The sequence below is a fragment of the Ranitomeya variabilis genome, chromosome 6, assembly GCF_051348905.1.
Source record: "Ranitomeya variabilis isolate aRanVar5 chromosome 6, aRanVar5.hap1, whole genome shotgun sequence".
Lineage (NCBI taxonomy): Eukaryota > Metazoa > Chordata > Amphibia > Anura > Dendrobatidae > Ranitomeya > Ranitomeya variabilis.
In genome coordinates, this window is record NC_135237.1 from 407,867,702 (window position 1) to 407,892,972 (window position 25,271).

Below are 25,271 nucleotides of genomic sequence, written 5' to 3' on the forward strand. Positions count from 1 at the left end.
ATGAAATCTCATGCAGACTGATTGACAAAAATGATGAGTTTCTTACACGTTTAATATTAATACTTACCTCTGCAGTCCTCCTTTTTGCAAATCTTCCTGCAATAATAAGCAACATACTGTTATAGGCTTATTTGTCAGTGACCATGTAAATGTCGCATTACACATATATTCTTAGGAAGCAGTGTCCTTTGATATACTTTACCTTTTGGATTACAAAGGTGGCAGACAAAATGTCAAACATTTCTGAGATTCTGCCAGATTTAGAAATTGTCTTAGTATGCCATAAACATTCACCTTGAGTTTTGAGCTAGGTATATACAGCCATAGAACAAGATTTATGAGATGGCAAAACGTGGAAGGTGTTTAGGGGCAGTAGACCATGGAAGTACAGCCAACCATACCCTATAGTTATGTCTCTTAACCCTCTCCCTTCCACCATACACATACATGCTTGGCATGTGTTCTGAAAGGGAAGATGGGATAAAGCCTCCGATATGAAATAAACTAGTGTTGGCCAAATCTGCTGATATCGATGGGATTGGCTGACAATATAAAAAGGTATGGGGGACTGGACAATTGTTAGAGGAGTTAAAGATATGGGGTGGTCAATTTCAGACTACCAATCCTTTTGTTCTACCGGAGATAAGCCAGCACCAGAGAAGTCTGGCAGCACCTCTCTCATAGAGAACACAGGAGCATTTGACTTAATGAGTGTTCTTGTGCATGGGAGAGTCGGATGAGAAAGCTGCTGACTAACAGACATCTAATTGGTATGGTAGGCTAAAGCCATTGCCAGAAACTTATGTCAGCTAGTTATCTCCCCGGATAACAAAAAGATTGAGAGTTTCCTTCATTATCTGCGCATGGAGGAGAGTCAAGAGGCCATGGGACAGTTTTATTCTTTGCATAGAATGACAGTGAGTCTTTTGGAACGAGTACATAACGTCCCATCTACATTAGGTTGTGCTGATTCATGGCTATACTTACCGTACCTCTCTGAAAATCAACATTCTGTATGTGGCTGATTTAGGTGCATTGTACGTGTTTGGGATAGGGACTGAACATGTAAGAAATATGGAAGAGTCCTTGTTATGCCTCTCAGCAGAATTCTGACATTCCAATCACACACAAATAAGTAAGAAACAGTAGGGCAATAGTTGGATAGGCTAAAGGCCTCCATACACATTAGATGAAAGTTGTCCGAACCTGCCAATTGCAGTGGGACCGGACGACTATCTGCTTCTCCTTATGGGAGATAAGTCTCTGCCAGACGTGTCTGCCAGCAGCTTTCTCCTCTCTCCCCATTAAAAACACATGAATGTTTGGCCGAGCAGAACGCTCATGTGTATGGGGGAATCAGGAGATCGCGATCCCATGTGTATGATGAGCTTAATTCGATAACAATCACATACAAGATATCACAAACTCAGTTCAAGAAAACATAAAAGTACTAACCAGTTTATTTTAACAGACAAAACAGATTCCAACTTCTAAAAGACTATAAAAGAATGGAAATATAAGAATCTACAAAAGTACAGTACATAGATTAAAGGCAACGCTGCAAAAGTGTACACACAGGAAGGCCGTAAAGTTCAGGGCGCAAATAGGAATCATTGGTCGATGCATTTCAGTGCAGTACTGTGAGGTAAATCCATCTACATTCTGTGGCCAAAATTGGAGCAGCAAGAGAAAAGACGCATTACCTCAGCAGAGAACTTATCACGCTCCAGTTTGCGTGGCTGAGGCAAATCGGCCTCGTCAGCAGAATCCAGAGAAAGTGCATCAAGGAAGAGGTTCTCGGAGCCAGAGCATCGGTCAGTCCCTCTTAACTTGGGAAGGAACTGTTCTTCAAATGGCATTTCATCAGAATCAGAAAATGACCTGGCCGCATGTGCCTGGGACCTAGGCAGTGTGGCCGTGGATAAGTACTGAGCGACTGCGCCATCACTTTCGTCAGCAAGGAAAGGGTCTGTTTTTCGGGGACTTGATTCTTTTTGAAGCTGGAAAATTAATATATTAAGATTACCCACCTGAAAAATATTTTTAAGGTAAAACATTGTTTATACAGAGTAACAGACAAAAACTTAATAAACGTGCTTTAAAAATTTTTTTTTTCAGAATAAACTGTCCCATGTCTATGAAGAATAACAAGCTTTCTAGCCATTATATTCATCTAGTTTTCTCTGCTGTAGGGTGTGTCTCATAATTTGCAATTGACTTTGAGCTGGTAGGTGCAGACTTTTTACTATGTACTATGGTATTCTTACTCTAAATCCCCTATTTATAATACAGACAGAAGCAACAGTAGCAACATGGAGGAAATATATCGAAATACTGAGCTGTGTAAATGTGAATCCAGCACTGAGGTCAAACACTTGTTAGAAAGCTCAGCACAATTTTCTGTGTCTCCCTCAGCCTGTTTCCTCACTCTGCTCCTCCACTCCACTCTGTACAGAATATAACAGGTTGTGTACTTCACTGTGCTCCCAGTCTGTATTCGGCTGATCAAAATGCAGTTGAGCTCTTTTATTCAGAGTGGATGCTAACATCAGGAGGCAGGGGAAGAAGTGGCTCATAAGTGGAGAAAGAAGCAGAATACCCTGATAAGATATATTACAAAGTTTCTTACATTCGCTTGTACTATTGATTTACAAAAGTATGTTGACCCATTTAAAGGGATTGGCCACTACTCGGACAACCCATTCTCAATAACTATTGTTTCCCCACATAAAATAATAGCAGCTATAATCACCTCTAATGTGGGTGCCATCCCAGCGATGTCGGTGCCTGGTCTCTCAGGGCTCATGTGGCATTGCTATGTCACACAAGCCCTGCTGTCAATCACCAGCAGCTTCCTCCTCACTTCCTTTACACAAAACTGTTGCTGCTCTCTGACTTCTTATGGATGTCAGCTGTGTCCAACGGAACGGAGAGCGAAAGCGGCCGCTGACTGGCTGCAGAGCTCGCGTGAAATAACAATGTTACGCAAGCCTTGGGAGAAAAGGTGCCAACATCGCTGGAATGGAGTCAGCGCTGGAGGTGAGTTCAGGCTGTTGTTATATTATGTGGGGAACTATGGTGATTGACAAGGGGTTGTCCGAGTAGTAGACAATCACTTTATTAATCACACAAATACCATATAAACACAAAATTTACGGCTTTAAAATTGCAGTTTCACAGTGGGGTCAAGGTTTACATTGCACACCAGCTAGAAGTATTGCAGGAATCAAACATTTTTTTGGAGCTGTTTGGCATAAGTAGATCTCATGTGATAGGTCCTTCTTAAGGCCCCTTTCACACATCAGTTTTTTGCCTTCAGTCACAACCTGTTGGCTCGACGGATCTGTCGCAGATTGTGAAAAACTGATGTGAATGATTCGTTTTTTCGACTATCGGATCTGGCTAATTGGATCCTAAATAAATTGTAGCGTGCTCAGTTAAAAAAAACTTAATCCATTTCCGGATTCTGTCATTTGACGGATCCGGCGCCCATAGGCTTCCATTTGAGCAAACGACGGACGGCGATGGATCAGCCGCTGTCCGATTTTTCAACGTACACAAAAAACTTTACTTTGTCTGTCGTCTCCGGCCGCCGGACAAACAATTTTCGACGGATCTGGCGAACGACGGATGAAACATGAGGCCATCTGTCACAATCTGTTGCTAATACAAGTCTATGAGAAAAAAACGGATATTGTGGTATCAGTCGCCGGATTTGTTTTTTTCAAAATTCAACGCATTGCAACTGATAGCAAAAAACTGATGTGTGAAAGGGGCCTAAGTGTGATTCCATCACTAGGTCAAAGTGGCTAGTTTTTGTTCTTATTTCATTCCTGCTGCTTCCCTGAGTTTTTTGCAATGGAATCTGACATCTGCATGATGTAGGGACAGAGAGCCTGATTCCAGCGATGCATCACTTACTGAACTGTTTGATGCAGGTTTAATAGGATCTCTGTTTTCTCTGCTTGAGATGTAGAAGTGCTCAGAATGCTGAGCTGTATATAACCCCGCCCACACACCTGATTGGCAGCCTCCTTTGTACACTCTGCATTGTCAGCAAGCTGCCAATCAGTGGTGGGGGCGGGGTTATACAGAGTAGCTACTTAGATACATAGTCCAGCAGTGATAATCTTCTGCTAATAAAACACTGATTGAATTGAAACTACAGTAAATTGTTAAGCAAGTGAGACATCCATGGAATCAGGCTCTTTGCCCCTACATTATGCTGCTCTCAGATTAAATAGCAAAAGCATGCTGATATATTTCCTTTAAATCCACCGTATGGTTCCAAAGGAATGGGCCTTTTTTTTACTAAGGAAGCATTGCTCCCCACGCCTGCTGGTCTGAGTGATTCTATGTCTCTGGCCATTCAGATTGATTGGCGCTTGCGCGAGCGCATAGTTGTGCACACTATGGCATTGTCTTCCGAGCGGAGTCCTGAGCCTATGCAGTGTGATAGGATTGTGTCTAGAGCTGAACGACAAGGATTCAGACGTCAGAATAGGTTGTGTTTTTACTGCGGCGATTCTGCTCATGTTATTTCTGGTTGCCCTAAGCGTACCAAGAGAATCGCTAGTTCTGTTACCATCAGTACTGTACAACCTAAATTTCTGTTTCTGTGACCCTGATCTGCTCATTATTGTCATTTTCTGTCATGGCATTTGTGGATTCAGGCGCCGCTCTAAACTTAATGGACTTAGAATTTGCCAGACGTTGTGGTTTCGCCTTGCAGCCTTTGCAGAGTCTTATTCCTTTGAGGGGCATTGATGCTACATCGTTGGCTAAAAATAAACCTCAGTTTTGGACACAGCTGACCATGTGCATGGCGCCAGCCCATCAGGAAGATTGTCGTTTTCTGGTGTTGCATAATTTGCATGATGCTATTGTGCTGGGTTTCCCATGGTTACAGGTGCATAATCCGCTATTAGATTGGAAATCTATGTCTGTGACTAGTTTGGGTTGTCAGGGGGTTCATGGTGACGTTCCTTTGATGTCAATTGCCTCCTCCCCCTCTTCTGAAATTCCTGAATTTTTGTCAGATTTCCAGGATGTATTCAATGAGCCCAAGTCCAGTTCCCTTCCACCGCATAGGGACTGTGATTGTGCTATTGACTTGATTCCAGGCTGTAAGTTCCCTAAGGGCCGACTTTTCAACCTGTCTGTGCCAGAACATACCGCCATGCGGAGCTATGTTAAGGAGTCCTTGGAGAAGGGGCATATTCGGCCATCTTCTTCACCATTGGGAGCAGGTTTTTTTTTTGTTGCCAAAAAAGATGTCTCCTTGAGACCCTGTATTGATTATCGCCTCTTGAATAAGATCACGGTCAAATTCCAATACCCTTTGCCTTTGCTTCCTGATCTGTTTGCTAGGATTAAGGGGGCTAGTTGGTTTACTAAGATTGACCTTCGAGGGGCATATAATCTTGTTCGTATTAAGCAGGGTGACGAATGGAAAACTGCGTTTAATACGCCAGAAGGCCATTTTGAATACCTTGTAATGCCATTCGGACTCTCTACTGCTCCATCTGTGTTTCAGTCCTTCATGCATGATATATTTCGGAATTATCTTGATAAATTCATGATTGTATATTTGGATGATATTTTGATTTTTTCAGATGATTGGGAGTCTCATGTGAAACAAGTCAGGATGGTATTTCAGATCCTTCGTGATAATGCCTTGTTTGTGAAGGGCTCTAAGTGCCTCTTTGGAGTACAGAAGATTTCTTTTTTGGGCTTCATTTTTTCTCCCTCATCTATAGAAATGGATCCGGTTAAGGTTCAGGCCATTCATGATTGGATCCAGCCCACATCCGTAAAGAGCCTTCAGAAATTTTTGGGCTTTGCTAATTTTTATCGCCGTTTCATTGCCAACTTCTCCAGTGTGGTTAAACCCCTGTATGATTTGATGAAGAAAGGCGCTGATGTGACGAATTGGTCCTCTGCGGCTGTTTCTGCCTTTCAGGAGCTTAAACGCCGATTTACTTCTGCCCCTGTGTTGCGTCAGCCGGATGTTTCTCTTCCTTTTCAGGTTGAGGTTGACGCTTCTGAGATTGGGGCAGGGGCCGTTTTGTCTCAGAGGAATTCTGATGGTTCCTTGATGAAACCGTGTGCCTTCTTTTCTCGAAAGTTTTCGCCTGCGGAACGCAATTATGATGTCGGCAATCGTGAGTTGTTGGCTATGAAGTGGGCATTTGAGGAGTGGCGACATTGGCTTGAGGGGGCCAAGCACCGTATTGTGGTCTTGACCGATCATAAGAATCTGATTTATCTCGAGTCTGCCAAACGGCTGAATCCTAGACAGGCCCGATGGTCCCTGTTTTTCTCCCGTTTTGATTTTGTGGTCTCGTATCTTCCGGGTTCTAAGAATGTTAAGGCTGATGCCCTCTCTAGTAGCTTTTTGCCTGATTCTCCTGGGGTCCTTGAGCCGGTCGGTATTCTGAAGGAAGGGGTGATTCTTTCTGCCATCTCCCCTGATTTACGTCGGGTTCTTCAGGAATTTCAGGCTGATAAACCTGACCGCTGTCCAGTGGGGAAATTGTTTGTTCCTGACAGATGGACTAGTAAAGTGATTTTGGAGGTTCATTGTTCTGTGTTAGCTGGTCATCCTGGGATTTTTGGTACCAGAGATTTGGTTGGTAGGTCCTTTTGGTGGCCTGCTTTGTCACGGGATGTTCGTTCTTTTGTGCAGTCCAGTGGGACTTGTGCGCGGGCCAAGCCTTGCTGTTCCCGCGCTAGTGGGTTGCTTTTGCCTTTGCCGGTCCCTGAGAGGCCTTGGACGCATATTTCTATGGATTTTATTTCGGATCTTCCGGTTTCCCAGAGGATGTCAGTTATCTGGGTGGTTTGTGACCGGTTTTCTAAGACGGTTCATTTGGTACCTTTGCCTAAGTTGCCTTCCTCTTCTGATTTGGTTCCGTTGTTTTTTCAGCATGTGGTTCGTTTGCATGGCATTCCAGAGAATATTGTGTCCGATAGAGGTTCCCAGTTTGTTTCTAGGTTTTGGCGGGCCTTTTGTGCTAGGCTGGGCATTGATTTGTCTTTTTCTTCCGTATTTCATCCTCAGACAAATGGCCAAACCGAGCGAACTAATCAGACTTTGGAAACTTATTTGAGATGCTTTGTGTCTGCTGATCAGGATGATTGGGTGGCTTTCTTGCCATTGGCCGAGTTTGCCCTTAATAATCGGGCTAGTTCTGCTACCTTGGTTTCACCCTTCTTTTGTAACTCTGGTTTTCATCCTCGTTTTTCTTCAGGGCAGGTTGAGCCTTCTGATTGTCCTGGGGTGGACTCTGTGGTTGACAGGTTGCAGCAAATTTGGGCTCATGTTGTTGACAATTTGGTGTTGTCTCAGGAGGGGGCTCAGCGTTTTGCTAACCGTCATCGGTGTGTTGGTTCCCGGCTTCGGGTTGGGGATTTGGTCTGGTTGTCTTTCCGTCATGTCCCTATGAAGGTTTCTTCCCCTAAGTTTAAGCCTCGGTTTATTGGCCCTTATAGGATTTCTGAGATTATCAATCCATTGTCTTTTCGTTTGGCCCTTCCAGCCTCTTTTTCCATTCATAATGTTTTTCATAGATCTTTGTTGCGGAAATATGTGTGGTGCCCGTTGTTCCCTCTGTTGATACTCCTGCCCCGGTGTTGATTGATGGGGAGTTGGAGTATGTGGTTGTGAAGATTTTGGATTCTCGTTTTTCGAGGCGGAAGCTTCAGTATCTTGTCAAATGTAAGGGTTATGGCCAGGAGGATAATTCTTGGGTTGTTGCCTCCGATGTTCATGCTGATGATTTGGTTCGTGCCTTTCATTTGGCTCGTCCGGATCGGCCTGGGGGCTCTGGTGAGGGTTCGGTGACCCCTCCTCAAGGGGGGGGTACTGTTGTGAATTCTGCTCTTGGGCTCCCTCCGGTGGTTGTAAGTGGTAGCGCTGCTGTCTCTGAATCGCAGCATTTATCAGGTGTGTTCACTTTTTGCAATTTTGACTGGGCTATTTAGTCCTGCTTCACCCTTTAGTCAGTGCCAGTTGTCCATTGTTCCTGGAGGATTCACATCCCTGCCTGGTCTCTTATGCTTTGCAGTTCATTTCAACAAAGATAAGATCTGGCCTTGATTTTTGCTGTCCACATGCTGTGGCCTTATTGTTCAGTTCTTTTCCATGTTTTTGTCTTGTCCAGCTTGGTCTGTATAGGGATTTGTTTAGCCAAGCTGGTATCTCTGGAGATGCAGATATACCCTCCATATCTTTAGTTAGCTGTGGAGATTTTGTATTTTCTGTGGTGGATATTTTCTAGTGTTTTAATACTGATCGCATAGTACTCTGTCCTGTCCTTTCTATTTAGCTAGAAGTGGCCTCCTTTGCTAAATTCTCATTTCAGTCTGTGTATGTTTTTTCCCTCTCCTCTCACAGTCAATATTTGTGGGGGGCTGCCTATCCTTTGGGGATTTTCTCTGAGGCAAGATAGTTTTCCCTTTTCTATCTCTAGGGGTAATTAGTCCTCCGGCTGTGTCGAGATGTCTAGGGAGCGCTAGGTACATTCCACGGCTACTTCTAGTTGCTGTGTTAGGTTCAGGGTCTGCAGTCAGTACAGGTACCACCTTCTCCAGAGTACGTCTCATGCTGCTCTTAGGCCACCAGATCATAACAGTGTAGGATGAATAAATCTCTCTTTTCTAGATATAATTTCAGCCTGAATACACAAAAAAAGGTTCATAAAATATTCTTGTTCATGTTGGGCTGAAGAAACGTCTATGGATTGTAGATTGCACATTAGTCTTTTAGATATTAATATAGATTGTGGAACTGAATTTGTAGTCTAACAATTCAACATTTTTGGATGTCTATAGTATTGAATATATTGTTCTTATAACTGTCTGGGCTTCCTTTATTATTTTTCTATCCTGTTGAAATGTTGCTACAATATATTGTTGAAAAATATCATTAAAAACGTACGGTTTAAATTTTACTTTGATGTCCATATGTTATAAAATCATAAATACTTGGCCTAAGTAGACCTTACATTAATCACCCTTAAGGAGAACCTGTCACCAGGACTCAAGTATATATAATATAAAGAGATAAACTTCAGCAAACTGTACTGATGGAACAAGGTCAAAATAGAGAAAGTGCTGCATCTGTATTTGGCAATGTTAAGTGTGCTAGGTCAGACCTGTGTTCCCACATTTCTATGCCCACAAAATGCTTTACCAGCTGATATGCACTTTCCTATAAGCTGCTTTTAAGAAACCCCAGAGAGCACAATGCCAAGATTGGTTAGGTGATAAATGCTCGTATCAAAGTTTTCTACTGATGTAAGACTCAGCGACCTATATTCAGAAGAAGCCCACAGATACGCCTGGCTATTCTTACCCTGATATTCCGGTATAAGGATATCCGAAGTTCTAACGTTACATTAAAATGTTTGTAATATGAGGTTTTTAAAGTACATAAGATGAAACGTGGATATTTAAAATATAACTTTCCATGAACGTGTAACTTCTAAACTAAGGAAAAAAGCCCATCTGGAGGGAAATCATAATTTGTGTCTTCTGAGACCCTATAATCGTGTTACAGTAACATTCTGCACTTTTATTTCATTCCTCAAACCACCCTTTGCCATTAAAGATAAATCTCATCAAAATGATTTATGTTTTACACAAGCAAAATACATTAATGTGCTAAAATTATAGTTTTTTTTTTCGCAAGAATCAACTACTGGTCACGTGAATAGTCAAATACATGCACCAACAAAAGCCACATTGGAATACAAACTAACAACTGACTGACTGCATAGTATAGTCATTTGTAGAAAAGAGAGCGGTAAAATCGAGCTCCATAAACTAGCAGCCTTCTTTGTTTTAGCCATGTCAGAATATACACGTTACCAGCATCTTTCATGATTAAGGACGCTATAACACCTTAAAGGCGTAGATGCTGGTACTTGTATGTTTTAGCCATTCAGAAGTTCTGGACGTTACATGCTCTGTCCAGCCTCTAAGGTTAAGGTGGCTAGAACCCGCAGTTTTGTCCAGTCTGACAGTATGGGTGTGTGTCCTGTCCAGCTGGAGTTATTAGCTCCCTGCTCAAGAAAATTGGAAGGCACCACACCCTACTTAAGCTTCCAGCTTACTGCTGGAAGCTGCCAGTTATAGCTTTGTGCTTCCCTGGTTGAGGTCTGTGTTGTCTGCTCCAGTTTAGTATTGTGTTTTCCTGTATTGACCTTGGCTTCTTTATTGATGTTTCTCCTGCCTTACAATTTTGTACCTTTGTGGCCTTATTGGTTTTAACCCAGCTACTTGACTATCCTTCCTGACAGATTGTGCTACCAAAGAGCAACTGACTCTGTGACCCTTGCCCAGGTACCCGTGTGTAAGTCTAGATCCCTGTGTAGGGGTTAAAGGGTGAAGGGCCAGGGAAACTCCAGGGCTCTGGGAAATGGAGTAGCTTGCTCCAAGCCTGTTCGTGATAACCTTTTACAGCTGTGAGGTGACCATTAACACTTGGAGTGTATATATTTATTCACTATGAGTACAGTTAGTATACGAGTGAGTATTTTTACCATATCTTTGGTTTTTATGCAGATTTTCTAACTTCAAGTTGTATAAACTTGAATGTTTATTGGATGAGGCAGATCAGGTGATGTGTATTTGTGTAATGAGAAGTGTGCGGCCTAAAGATATCCATTCCCTTTATTAAGTTGTGCAGAATTATTTTCAGCTTATTTTCCTCAGTGAGAATAAGCAAAAAATGAGATTTAACTTTGTAAAAAGTCTTTCAGAGGGATGCAACTGTCTTGAATTTGGTAAGATATTTGGGCTTCCCGAAAAGTTGATAATCAACATATTAAAAAACTGGCAGACTCTATGGATGGAAGGCTTAGGATATTGAAAAGAAGGAGGGCTATATGGGTCACTGATATATTTTTTTAAATGTCAGAAATGTATTTTTGTACATGAGTTATTTGGTTATTATTCTCACTTTAACAGATGAAAATAAACAATTGAGATGTGAAAAATTATGTTTTTCTGCACACTAATTGCCCTATAATTATGCACATAGATATTCTCCTTAGAAAGACAAAAACTCACTTTTACTTTCTTAAATATTCAGGTTTCAGGATTGACCAACAGTATTATAAATGTTCAATAATAAAATGAATCATCAAAATACAAATTGTCTACACACGCACTGTACCTGTTCTATTCTTCTCAGGAGCTCCCTGCGTTGCTGCTCCCAGTCGTGCCTCTCTCTGTCAACCCGATCCAGAAGCTCAGCTCTCTCCCGGTTCCAGTTCTTATCGCTCTGCTGGACTTGTCTTCGGAGGTCCATCACCAGCCTGTGGCTGTCCGCCAGCAGCTTCTTGTACTCATCACGCTCAAGGTTAAAGGACGCCTTCTTCTCAGCGGGGCTCAAATCTCCTGCCGCTCTTGTTTTTTTTGTTTCAAACTGCAAGAAGGAAAAAATATTTTGAGTTTAAGACTTTTAACAAAGCGCAAAAAAAAGTGAGCTTTCATATTGGCTCATTTTAACTTTGCTCTCTATATACATGCTGAAAAAAAAATCCAGAATAAGCATGGTTTTTTGATAGAAAACAAATGCTTTCATAAAAGTGTGTGTGTGAAGGTAGATGAAGAGTGGCTCACACAAACGTTTTGATGCTTTTTTCCCACGATTTGTTGTTAAAAAAGAGGAATTAGTTAAAAAAAATGCGGTGTCCAGAAATTACTTTAAAACTTAGCTGCCGCATGACTGCATATGACTGACTGTTCTTTTTAAAGGGAACCTGTCACCACGTTTTTGGAAGATGGGATAAAAATAGCGTTAAATAGGGGCAGAGGTGGGCGTTACATTAGTGTGTGTGTTATGCGTTTATTACCCACCTAAGTTGCCGAAATAACTTTGCAAAGTCTCCGTTTTCGCCTGTCAATCAGGCTGGTCAGGTCACATGGGCGTGGTGTCTTCACCCAGATTTGGCGTAGTTTTCCGTTGGTGGCGTAGTGGTGTGCGCATGCCCAAAGTCCGGAATCCTCTTCCAGGGGATTTAAAATAGCGCGGTGTTCGTTATTGCATTGGTGATCGGTGGGCGCGGCCATCTTCCTTTGGCCGCGCGTGCGCAGAAGCGGCGCTCTGCTGGCCGCGGCTTCAGGAAAATGGCCGCGGGATGCCGCGCGTGCGCAGATGGATATCGCGGCGGCCATTTTCCTGAAGCCGCGGCTAGCAGAGCGCCGCTTCTGCGCACGCGCGGCCAAAGGAAGATGGCCGCGCCCACCGATCACCAATGCAATAACGAACACCGCGCTATTTTAAATCCCCTGGAAGAGGATTCCGGACTTTGGGCATGCGCACACCACTACGCCACCAACGGAAAACTACGCCAAATCTGGGGGAAGACAACGCCCATGCGACCTGACCAGCCTGATTGACAGGCGAAAACGGAGACTTTGCAAAGTTATTTCGGCAACTTAGGTGGGTAATAAACGCATAACACACACACTAATGTAACGCCCACCTCTGCCCCTATTTAACGCTATTTTTATCCCATCTTCCAAAAACGTGGTGACAGGTTCCCTTTAATGTCACGTACACAGCACTCAATGGGCCTCATTGACCAAAGCCGTTGAAAATAAAAAAAAATTGTCCATTATATCCATCACAACCAATCAGAGCTCTGATTGGTTTTTATTGTTGCTCAACAAAGATTTTCTTTTACATAGCTTTAATAAGACCTCATTCAGACATCCAGATTTCTTCATACACACAGAAAGGTCTAAGTGTCATCAGTGATTTTCCCGGTCCCATAAACTTGTATTGGTACTTTTCATCCATGATGCTGGTAAATAATGGTTATGTGTCTCTGAGATTTTTGGACGGACACACTGTCTTCAAAAACACAGACATGTGAACAGCTCCATAGACTACATTGGATATGGGTTCTGCCCGTGAATGTCATGGATAGAACGCGTAAGTGAAGAATGGCTGTCTGATTGAGGATTAAATATACTTCAATGAGAACACCCAATGGACTCAGTTATGCATTAGTGAGATTGCGGTTTCCTCTATTAGGCTACTTTCACACTAGTCCGTCGGTACGGGCCGTCGCAAACCGTTGGCCCGACGTACTAACGGACAGTGTGTTAAAGTAGCACAACGTGGGCAGCGGATGCAGTTTTACAATGCATCCGCTGCCCATTGTGAGTTCCGGGAAGGAGGGGGCGGAGTTTCGGCCGCGCATGCGCGGTCTAAAATGGCGGACTCGACGCACCAAAAAAGTTACATGAAACGTTTTTTTGTGCCGACGGTCCGCCAAAACACGACGCATCCGTCGCACGACGGATGCGACGTGTGGCCACACGTCGCAATGTGTCGCTAATGTAAGTCTATGGGGAAAAAACGCATCCTGTGGGCAACTTTGCAGGATGTGTTTTTTCTCCTAAACGACGCATTGCGACGTAGGCAAAACTACGCTAGTGTGAAAGTAGCCTTAGTCTAGCTGGTTACGTGACTGTCACAAGATGGTTGGGATATACAGTGGGTGAAATAAGTATTCAACACGTCACCAATTTTCTAAGTAACTATATTTCTAACGGTGTCATTCACATGAAATTCTCACTAGATGTAGGTAACAACCCATCCAATCCACAAAGGAAAAGAAATCAAACCATAGATGACCACAAATTAATTTATGTGTAATAATGAGAAATGACTCAGGGAAAAAGTATTGAACACATGAACAAAGAAAGGTGCAAAAAGCCATGGAAAGTCATGACACCAGCGGAAATCTATTAGTAATTTAATTAGAAAGCAATCCTGCCACTTAGTGAAAAATAATATCAGCTGGTTCAACTGATGGCCTATAGAAAGGTGTCTCATTACCAAGGTACCACACAAGAAACATCTCATTATGACTTAAACCAGTGAGCTCTCTCAAGACCTTCACAAGCTTATTGTTGCAAAACCTACTGATGGCCTGAACCACATGCAGCATGAATCAGAGACTGGATGAACTGTGTGTCTAGAACTGACTTGTCCGAGGAAGGTCCCCAACAGTTTCTACTTGTTCTACTTCCCCAGACTGTCAGGTCTCTTTGTATGTGTGCTCATAATGAGAGACCTGTCAGTCAAGGGCGTGGAGAAGCTGCTAGGGACCTACCTCGGATTAGTCAGCTGAAGATGCACAGTCTCCGGCTGGCTTTTCAAAGTAGTGTTTCTGAGTAATATGTACACAGTTGCAATAGCACAGTCAGACTAACTGACAAGTCACATTTAATAAGTGATGCCCACTTTATATTTAATATTGAAGCCAGGCTCTGATTTATGCTGCCCAAGCTACAGGCAGCATGAATCAGACAACAAGTTCCCTTTAAATATCCAAAAAGGGAATAAAGTTATAGCTTTTAAAGGGTTATTTCCATCGTATAAATGTATGGCACATCCACAGAATATTCCATAAGTGTATAGGAGATGCGAGTCCATCCAATACTTGAGAACGGGGCACTAATGGACACTGCTGTCAGTTGAGAGCAGGACGTTCCATTCATTTCTCACCACCTCTCCACTGGCCTCAGGGTACGTTCTTCAGATAGATGGAAGTCCTATAGGAGGGACCTCCATCTACTTTACATTTATGGCATGTCCTTTGGATATGCATTAAATGTATGAATCAGGATTGCCCCTTTAAACGTGCAATTAAAATGGCTAAACATTGCTCAGTCCTGAAGGTCTATAAATATCCTGGTTTTGAACCGGTTAATTTTCTTTTGTGTTTTAGGTAAAATGAGATATATGATGATGACGCATTTTCCTCCACTTGAAAAGTTACGCCAGACTGAATAGTGGTAAAATTCAGGAAATGTGATATCATTTTATGAGCAGACGCAATGACTGTCTCGGGAAACTCCCAGATCTAGGTAGGAAAACGAGTCATTTCTAACCCAAACATCTCATTAGAGGCCAGCGCCTCTGCTCTGCACTGAATGATCGTGTTCCAGATATTGCCGTCATCCTGCTCATTTTCCTTCCACACAGACATATGATACAACCTGTCAGGATGAAGTAATTGCCAGGAGCAATTGTACAATCCTTAGTGCAATGTGCTGATTACTAAACCACCTGCTACTGGGAGCAAACAACCTGTATACATCAGAACCGTCCGCTAATGGCGTGACCACAGTGCTCCAAAGCATCAAGGACACTGCTCACAACTACCCCGCACTCCACTGTATAAAGGAAACGCTACCACCTGTCACCAGGGGCAGAAGAAAGCCCCCAATGATAAATCAATATGCCGAGCAACCTTCCGTAACAAGAAGACGCAAGCACCAAATCAGAGCATAAAACGATGTGCCCCCCACAGTCAGGTGACTGTACAGCATATCCATTCACAGAGAGAAACCCGTAAGGTGCTCCCGCTCGGCAGCAAGTGCAGCCCACCATCATCCACTACAAGAAATGTTCCTTAAAAGTAAGACGTCAACAGAAAATGAAATCTAGTCTTCATGCTAAACATATTTTTCTTAAATGTTCGGTGACCCAAAAAAATCATGCTGAGCTATAGCGGTTTTCAGTAATGATAGGCTGACATTTGTTCTGTAGAGATCACTTGCAGCAGTCATTAGGTTATTATCATGGGCAGATAATGCCATTATTATAAAGATGGAGGCAGATACCATGGGATCACATTATGACCTTAGGTGACAGGCATAGCTCACCTCCTCCCACTCTCTGCACAATCACCTCTCCATACAGAGTGTGCAGACAATAGCCCCCCATGCTCAGACACAAGCTCCAATGTCCACGTGGCTGCACTAAATCACGTCTCTGTACCGATTTCATCAAGAGTGATCTGCAGCTATGGCAAGAAAGCTGTCCCCACAATTATCTATAGAAAAAAATAAAATAACTGGGAAATTAAAAATGATAAGTAGTAAAAATTATGATTCTTTATCTGGGTTTACATAGTAATAAGTGTAAGTAATAAGTGTAAGTCAAAAGTAGTAAGTATAATTAATAAGTATGTTATATTCCCTTTAAAGAGCCAAATGTAATTTATGTATTTTATCCAAAATTATATTTTTACCCTGAAAAAAAACAAAAGCCAAACCAAAGCTTTTTATAAAGTGAAATCTGTCTATGGCAGAGGAGAGGCCAATGTGGATCACTGGAAGTAGGGGTAGATGTTATTCTCTGTGTTTGCAGATGTCTGTGTCTTTAGAGTATTACAATGTATAGGAAAAAATAAGGGTTGGAAACAAATTTCAGGACAAGAACAGGACAATCAATGCTTCCTAATAGAGGCACAATGCACAACAGCAAGTTATCAAAAGGAAGTGCCAGCACTTATAGTGCTGGTAGATATTACAGTATGTGTGCACAGCTACACAAAGTGGTTGGATGAAAGCAGTGCAATGGCTTGGTAGTACAATCAGAGGCTAAGTAAAATGTATGGATAGTGGGAAGGCTACTCAAACATTTAGCAGCCTGCATCATAATATAAGTTTATGGTTATTCATTTGTTAATGAGATGGCCGAGCGCATTAAGGCTGGGTTCATACATAGAATATAATTTTTGATGTTTTGGCTGTGTAATACACAGGAAGAGTCTGCAACAAAGTTACAGGTCCCTGTACAGCAGGTGAAGTGTTGCTGTGGAGGGAAATCCGTGAGGAGCTAAAATAGCCATGCGGACCGCACATTCTCAGGGTCCGTGAGGGTCATGGTAGTAAGACCCTCACTGATCAGAAGGATCATCTGGTCGCTACTCTGAATGAGGATCCGGTCACAGGCAGATGAAACATGGCAAATATGTGTTCACCAATAAAAGCATGCCCAGGTGGACACTGTTACACAGGAGACTGCAGGGGGCGCCACTGTATTCTGACTGCAGTGTTACCTTCAAAGAGTTTCCAATGGGAGAAAGGCTTCTTTTATAACGCCCTATTTGTTAAAATGCTTTCTAGATCATGGTATAACCCCTTTAAAGTACACTTACAGTAAGTCTGGCGCTTTGTCTGTAAAGTAAAAAATGAAGATATAAGACCCGTAGATAGAAACAGCTTTCAACCTAGATTTCCTATAATTACTGGCGGGAGATTAGATGGCACCGTGTACAGGCTTTCTGAAAAGATTTTGTTTCTAGAACAGTGCACTTTGGATCGAAGCAGAGAAATGAGGTTAATCGTAATTGTAATCTCCATTTAATCTTGCTCTGTCTCACTAATCTTTTCCCTGTAGGCACAACTGAGCGGGCAGCCATATCTGAGCAGGCAGCCACATCTGAGCAGGCAGCCACATCTGAGCAGGCAGCCACATCTGAGCGGGGAGGGCATCCACATCTGAGAGGGCATCCACATCTGAGAGGGCATCCACATCTGAGAGGGCATCCACATCTGAGAGGGCATCCACATCTGAGCGGGCAGCCACATCTGAGCGGCAGCCACATCTGAGCGGCAGCCACATCTGAGCGGGCAGCCATATCTGAGTGGCAGCCACATCTGAGCGGCAGCCACATCTGAGAGGGCATCCACATCTGAGAGGGCATCCACATCTGAGCGGGCAGCCACAACTGAGCGGGCAGCCACATCTGAGCGGGCAGCCACATCTGAGCGGGCAGCCATATCTGAGCGGGCAGCCATATCTGAGCGGGCAGCCATATCTGAGCGGGCAGCCATATCTGAGTGGTAGCCATATCTGAGCAGGCAGCCATATCTGAGCAGGCAGCCACATCTGAGCGGGCAGCCACATCTGAGCAGGCAGCCACATCTGAGCAGGCAGCCACATCTGAGCGGGCAGCCATATCTGAGCAGACACCAACATCAGAGCGGGCAGCCATATCTGAGCGGGCAGCCACATCTGAGCAGGCAGCCACATCTGAGCGGGCAGCCATATCTGAGCAGACACCAACATCAGAGCGGGCAGCCATATCTGAGCGGGCAGCCACATCTGAGCGGGCAGCCACATCTGAGCGGGCAGCCATATCTGAGCAGACACCAACATCAGAGCGGGCAGCCATATCTGAGCGGGCAGCCACATCTGAGCGGGCAGCCACATCTGAGCGACTGATGTACGATTTGCTCCAAATGACATGCTTAAAAGGGTTTTCCAACGAACAAAAATTCATTTTAATCAACAGATCTTGGAATAATAAATTGGATGTGTTTAAATGTTCCTGTGCTGAGATAATCTTGTAAATGTGCCCCTTCTGTGTACTGTGTAATGGCTGTGTCTGACTGTACAGGACCATGGTTTGTGGGTTTCCATACCTGCTCCAGACGACATCTAAGTTCTGTTTCCTCCACTTCCCATGCAGCTTTGTTCTCGGCAAATCGCTGCTGGACTTCATGTCTGTCTGTTGCTTCATCTCGCAGTTCAGAGCGGAAATCATCCAATAAGCCCTTAAACGCACCAAGGAGACGACGGTTTTCACTTGCCTAAGGGAACATACATACAGATAAATTATTGAAAATGCAAAAAGGAAACCTGTGTAAATAAGGGCTTTATAACAAAATGGGAAACAGTTAACAATATGTGTAGAGATGGGCGGACACCTGGAAGTTCAGGTCCAGAAGAACATTTACAAAAATTTTGGGTTCAGGTACCAGAACAGTACCCGGACCCCATTCACTTGAATGGGGGGACCGAACATCCAGTATTTGCCATGCTGTCATGTGCATAACAGTGCGGCAAACACCGCTTCTGATCAGCAGTGAAATCATCACCCCCAGTCAGACAGCCACGGTTCTCACACTGTCAAAAGACAGCGTGAGCCTGCAGCAGTGATCGGTGGTATAAAGTTTAAACTGGTCATTGGTGTCAGCTGATGCGACTGCTCCCATCAGCCGACGCCTGCTGCCGCTTATACCAGTGAGAGCAGGAGTGGCTGATGGGAGTATTCATCAGTTGGTGCCTGTGCTGTAAATAATTAAAAAAAAAAAAAAACAGCACAGGTTTTTGCTGTCAGCTTCAGCAAGGCTAGTTATCAAGAACTGAGGGGTCCCCATCCAATTTTTTAAATTATTAAATACATAATTTAAAAAAAGGGGTGGGAAAAAGGGGTGGGAAAAAGGGGTGGGGTCCCCCCCATTTTTTGACAACCAGCCAACCAAAAGCAGACAGCTGGGGGCTGGTATTCTCAGGCTGGTAAGGGGCCATGGATATTGCCCCCCCAGCCTAAAAATAGCAGGCGCCCAGAAAGGGTGCATCTTTCCACTTGCCCTGTAACGGTGGCAAGTGGGGTTCATTGAAGTGAAGTTGATGTCACCTTTGTATTGTCAGGTGACATCAAATGGAGAGGCATCTATAAAACACCTATCCATTACTAATCCTTTAGTTACATGGTAAATAAAGATACAGCCAGGATAAAGTCTTTTATCTGAAATAAAACAAACGTTTCCTTTTTTGTTTTGTTTTCAGAAACCCTCCTCTCCTGTGATAAAACAAAAATAGAAAACAACAATATCCTTTACTTGTCTGTCATTCTCTCTCACGCCGTAATCCATGTCTGGGGGGGGGGGGGGGGATCAACAGTTTTCAACCTGGACGGTGCCAAGATGCGACCGTCCAGGCTGAGAACCACTGGGGAATGAGATGCTGCGAGCGCAGAGTCAATGACCGGCGGTGACCTCATCGAGGGTACTGCCGGTCACTGAAGCTGCGTTCCCAGCCAAGCTGAAATGCAGTGATCTCGGTAAGATCCCCTCTAGCACAGTGGGAAAGTCTCACGGTTCAGCGCTGAACTCAGACCACTCTATTCTTGATAACTAGCCTTGCTGAAGCTGACAGCTGAGGGTTGCAGCCACCAGCTGTGAGTTTTGCCTGTCTGGTTATCAAAAATACAGGGGAATCCACTCTGTTTTTTCTCTTTATTATTTATCTAAAGCATAGAAGCCGGCTAATGAATCCTCCCATCAGCCGCTGCTACTCTCATTGTTATTAGCGGTAGCAGGCGTCGGTTGATGAGAGCAGTAGTTGGTCGACACCAATGACCAGAGGTAAACTTTATACCTTTAACAGCTGTGGGCTCATGCTGTCATTTCAATTTTTTCCTGTTTTTGAGTGCACTATACGGTAAAATCAATGGTGTCGTTCAAATGTACAACTTGTCCCGCAGAAAAGAAACCTTCACATGGCCATATTGATGGAAAAAATTTAAAGTTATGGCTCTAGGAAGAAGGGGAGAAAAAAAACAAAAATGGGAAAACTCCAAGGTGGTAAAGGGGTTAAAGAAGCACTCACATCAAAATGTTTATCCTCTTAATATTTTGCAAACATATTATATAGCACTGTGCACTTACAACTGCTCGTTTTCCATTCTATCCACTTAACTCTTCTCTTTTCAATTAGGTCTATGACATCACATGTCACATTACATTAAAAACTGACTAGCTGAGTCCTTCGCTATATGTAGAAACAGGAAGTCTCTTTTCCCTGCATGAGTTGTCCCCTCTACAACTCCTGATCCAGCTGTTCTCCTCCTCCCCCTGCAGGGACTTTGCAGTGACTAGAATTGTAGTTCTAATGATGACTCATGCAGGGAAGAGAGACTTCCTGTTTCTACATATAGCTTAGAAGGATTTAGCTAGTCTGTTTTTAATCATTTGAGGTCATAGACCTAATGGAAAAGAGAAGAATTAACTGGGTAGAACTGTAAGTACACAGTGCCATATAATATGATGATTGTAATATATTAAGGTAAAAGTTTTGATGGGAGGAGGGCTTCTTTAATCATGTTCCTCAAATCGATTATGAACATTTTTTGCAAAGTGGCAGGATGCATTATCCAGCAGAAAGCGGCCACTATACAATTGCCACGCTGGATCCTTGTGTCCCCTGCCAATCAATTGTCTATGGCACCCATACATATTAGAGTGTCCATATCAGCGGGTTGACAATATTGTAATGTGTATGGGCAGATCTAATGTTATGGCTCATCAGTGGGATCTTCAGGCACAGATTTCCACAGTTCCTCACATCTCTGCTATTACATTAATAATGAATTCTGCTTTATCAGGTTTTGCCCTTTTACATATGGAACAGCCACAAGGACTGCATTGATTTTGTGGTTAGAAGATGTCCATTATACAGTCCCCAAAGAGATGCTGGCTGTCATCATCCACCCATAATTTCAGCACATCAGACAATGATCTTCCTGACAGTGAGACCATTTTCAGTTAAAGGAGTCATAGTCTCCTGAATAATAAGCCGTTCCCGGTGCAGTAGGACGGGATCAGCACTTCTACCTGCTGACTCTACACCACCAGGACACTGCCTGTCACCTCAATGCTCGGCACCTTATCTGACACCAAAGAAATACACTTCATTGATCAGCCCAGAAATGGATCGCAGACACAAGTACATTATCAGAATTACTCTGGCAACAAATATCAAAGTGGTTGGCCACTTTAGGGTCATTTTGTTTTACTTAAATGTATGTATTTGAGGCTCAAAATCATTTTCACTAGAGCGTTTTATAAAAAAATTTGCACTGGTTGCCTTTATAAAGTCTCTGTGTTCCACTGTCTAATACTGGCTACAGAGCTATCTGAGAATCTATCAGTGAGCCAAATTTGACATTCTAATAGAGTTTACTCTTTTACCTGCCATTTTTAACCTGCCCTCTGCTGATTAATTTTCACAAACTAAGACAAACGATGCACATTTTTAAATGAAAACAAATTGCAAAATGATTTTTAGTCCCTAGTACATGTATTTAATGAGGATGTCTAGTAAATTAATCACATCCGGCCACCGCTGGCACCAGGAACAGCTGATCGGTGGGGGTGCCAGGTGCGGCACCCCCACCAATCTAATATTGATACCCTATCCTAAGGATAGGCCATGAATATAACAGTTCTAGAAAACCAATTAAATTAAAAAAGCAAAAACTATCCCCAATAGCGGAAAACCTCTTTAAAGTTGAACCCCATTTAATGTAATTTGCATAACTTGGGTAAAATTTAAATGTAAAAATGTAAACGTATGAACACGTCACACTAATATACATACACTATAATGAGACAGTGTGACTTTTTACTTCATCTGCCCTCTGTCCCGGCGGTATCTGGCTGTCTGTTAATATTGGATGGACACAACAGGAATGGAGGCGGCCTCATTATAATGAATGGCTCTATCAGGACTTCATATTGGCTTTGGTCTGAATCTTGATTTTGGGGAGTAAGAGAGAAGCCCCAACACAATGCTCAGCATAGAGCATAGGGAGAATGTGAAACAAATTGAAGGCGGGTTTACACCACGCTTCTGTGGTGTCCTAACATACCTGTTTGAATCAGGAAAAAACGCATTAAAATGGATATGTAGTTGTTTACATAGAATATAATGTAAAGCGCTGCAGGATATGTTGGCGCTATATAAAGATTATTATTATTATTATTATTATTATTATTAATATAATGGGTAAAACGTAAATCCATTTAATATCTGTCTGACAAATGTTTGTGCATATTTCCTCGCAGTTCCATTTTTCAAGTATCAAACTAGCATAGACCATTGGGCTTTTATTTATCGTTAAACAAAAAAATAGAAGATAGACATGTCCATTTTCTGTAACATTGGAGACATATGAAAGTGTACTGCCTTATGTTTGCATACCATAAAGTTTCCTTTTTGATCCATCCATATTCCAAAAGGCCGTTACATTTCCTAACCCTCCCAATCACTCTTAAACCCTCCACCCCAAACACATGCAATTTACAGTCGTGGCTTGAAATTTTTCCAGAAAATGAAGTATTTCTCCCAGAAATTTATTGCAACTACACATTTTGATATACACATGCTTATTTCCTATGTGTGTGTTGGAACATGTGGGGGTTGCCTGGTTGCTACGGAATCCCCACATGTACTTATGCTGGCTAACTGATGTAAATCATTTAGCTGTGGCAAGAAAAACAATCTCCGAGCACTAAAAAATACTCGGAGGACCCCCGAGCGTGCTCGAGAAACCTCGAGTAACGAGTATATTTGCTCATCACTACTCCAGATATCTCATATTTGAAGGGCTCCTTCTCCCAACAGCAATTTTAAGATCTCTCCACCGGTGATCAATGGGATTTAGATCCAGACTCATTGCTGGCCACATCAGAACTCTCCAGCGCTTTGCTCTCTGGGTGCTTCTTGAAGAATGTTTGTGGTCATTGTCCTGCTAGAAGACCCATGACTTAGGATGCAAATCCAGCTTTCTGACACTGGGCACTACCTTATTATTTATTTATTATGCATTGCTGATATATCAATTCCACAGCACTTTACAAACATTATCGACACTGTCTCCATTGGGGTTCACAATCTAAATTCCCTATCAGTATGTCTTTGGAGTATGGGAGGAAACCTGAGAACTCGGCGGACACCCACGTAAACATGGGGAGAACATACAAACTCCTTGCAGATGTTGTCCTTCGTGGGATTTAAACCCAGGACCCCAGCACTGCAAGGCTACAGTGCGGCCCACTGAGCCACCATGCTGCCACATTGCGACCCAAAATCCTTTGGTTATCTTCAAATTTCATGATGTCTTGCACACAGTCAAGGCACCCAGTGTCACAGGCAGCAAAACATCCGCAAAATATATTTTTGAAACCCCACCACATTTGACTGTATGTACCGTGTCCTTTTCATTGTAGGTCTCATTCTGTCTTCGGAAAACAGTAGAATGATGTGCTTTACCAAAAAGCTCTATCTCGGTCTCGGTCCACAAGACGCTTTCCTAGAAGGATTTTGGCTTACGTACAAAACTGCAGTCTAGCTTTTTTATGTCTCTGTGTCAGCAGTGGAGTCCTCATGGGTCTCCTGCCATATCGTTTCATTTTATTCAAATGTCGATGGACAGTTTGCACTGACACTGATGCACCCTGACCCTGCAGGATAGCTTGAATTTCTTTGGAATTTGATTTGGGCTGCTTATCTACCATCCAGACTATCCAGCGTTTCAACTTTTCATCAATTTTTCTGTGCCGTTCACATCAAGGGAGATTAGCTACATTGCCAGGGGTTGTAAACTTCTTGAATATGATGTGCACCGTGAACTAAGGAACATCAATATCTCCGGAGATGGACTTGTAACATTGCGATCGTTGATATTTTTCAACAATTTTGGTTCTCAAGTCCTCAGACAGTTCTCTTCTCCTCTTCCTGTTCTCCATCCTTAGTGTGGCACAGACAGACACACAAAGCAAAGATTGAGTCAACTTCTCCCCTTTTTATCTTCTTCCAAGTGTCATTTCCATATTACCCACACCTGTTACTTGCCACAGATGAGTTTAAAGGAGCATCACATGCTTGAAACAAAGCTGTTTATCCATAGTTTTGGAAAGGTGCCAACAATTTTGTCGTGCCTATTTTTTTTTTTTATTTTTTTTTAGCTATGTCTAATTTGCTTTTTTTCCTGTTTTTTTGTGTTGTTCCACTAAACACAAAGCAAATAAACATGTGTATAACAAAATGTTTAATTGCAATAATTTTATGGGAGAAATATTTAATTAACTAGAACAATTTGCAGGGTGCCGCCCCCTGCATTGTCCCCGCCCTAGGCACGTGCCCTCAAGTGCCTAGTGGCAAATACGGCCCTGGTCTAAGGCATTAACTCAACTCGCCATGTTTGTAAGAAGAGAAATGCTGCCTATGACCCAAAGAACACCGTCCCCACTGTCAAGCATGGAAGTGGAAACATTATGTTTTGGGGGTGTTTCTCTGCTAAGGGCACAGGACTACTTCAGCGCATCAATGGGAGAATGGATAGAGCCATGTATCGTAAAATCCTGAGTGACAACCTCCTTCTCTCTGTCAGGACATTAAAAATGGGTCATGGCTGGGTCTTACAGCAAGACAATGACCCAAAACATACAACCAAGGCAACAAAGGAGTGGCTCAAAAAGAAGCACATTAAGGTCACATGGAGTGGCCTAGCCAGTCTCCAGACCTTAATCCCATAGAAAACTTATGGAGGGAGATGAAACTCCCAAGTTGCCAAGTGACAGCCTCAAAATCGTAATGATTAGATATGATCTGCAAAGAGGAGTGGACAAAAATTCCTCCTGACATGTGTGCAAACCTCATCATCAACTACAAAAAATGTCTGACTGCTGTGCTTGCCAACAAGGGTTTTGCCACCAAGTATTAAGTCTTGTTTTCCAAAGGGATCAAATACTTATTTCTCACTGCAAAATGCAAATAAATTTATATAATTTATACAATGTGATTTTCTGGATTTTATTTTTTATATTCTATCTCTCAATGTTAAAATTAATCTATCCTTAAAATTATAGACTGTTCATGT

At 42.9% G+C, this 25,271-nt stretch overlaps 1 protein-coding gene and 1 long non-coding RNA gene across 6 annotated transcripts in view; one reads left to right on the plus strand and one right to left on the minus strand.

The window, feature by feature from the left end:
• LOC143782605 (uncharacterized) overlaps positions 1–11,339 on the plus strand; it is a 44,136-nt gene extending 32,797 nt beyond the window's left edge. The window contains exon 3 of the long non-coding RNA XR_013217002.1: positions 11,201–11,339. This is a non-coding gene — a long non-coding RNA (uncharacterized LOC143782605). The remainder of the gene's footprint in view (positions 1–11,200) is intronic.
• Positions 1–25,271, minus strand: part of MTCL1 (microtubule crosslinking factor 1) — a 177,035-nt gene that overhangs the window by 12,683 nt on the left and 139,081 nt on the right. For all 5 annotated transcript variants that reach the window (XM_077270217.1, XM_077270220.1, XM_077270216.1 and 2 more), the window contains 4 exons: positions 18,247–18,414; positions 11,183–11,434; positions 1,704–2,000; positions 68–96 (listed from right to left, as the gene is read on the minus strand). In XM_077270217.1, coding sequence (XP_077126332.1) covers positions 68–96; positions 1,704–2,000; positions 11,183–11,434; positions 18,247–18,414 — 746 coding nt within the window. The remainder of the gene's footprint in view (positions 1–67; positions 97–1,703; positions 2,001–11,182; positions 11,435–18,246; positions 18,415–25,271) is intronic.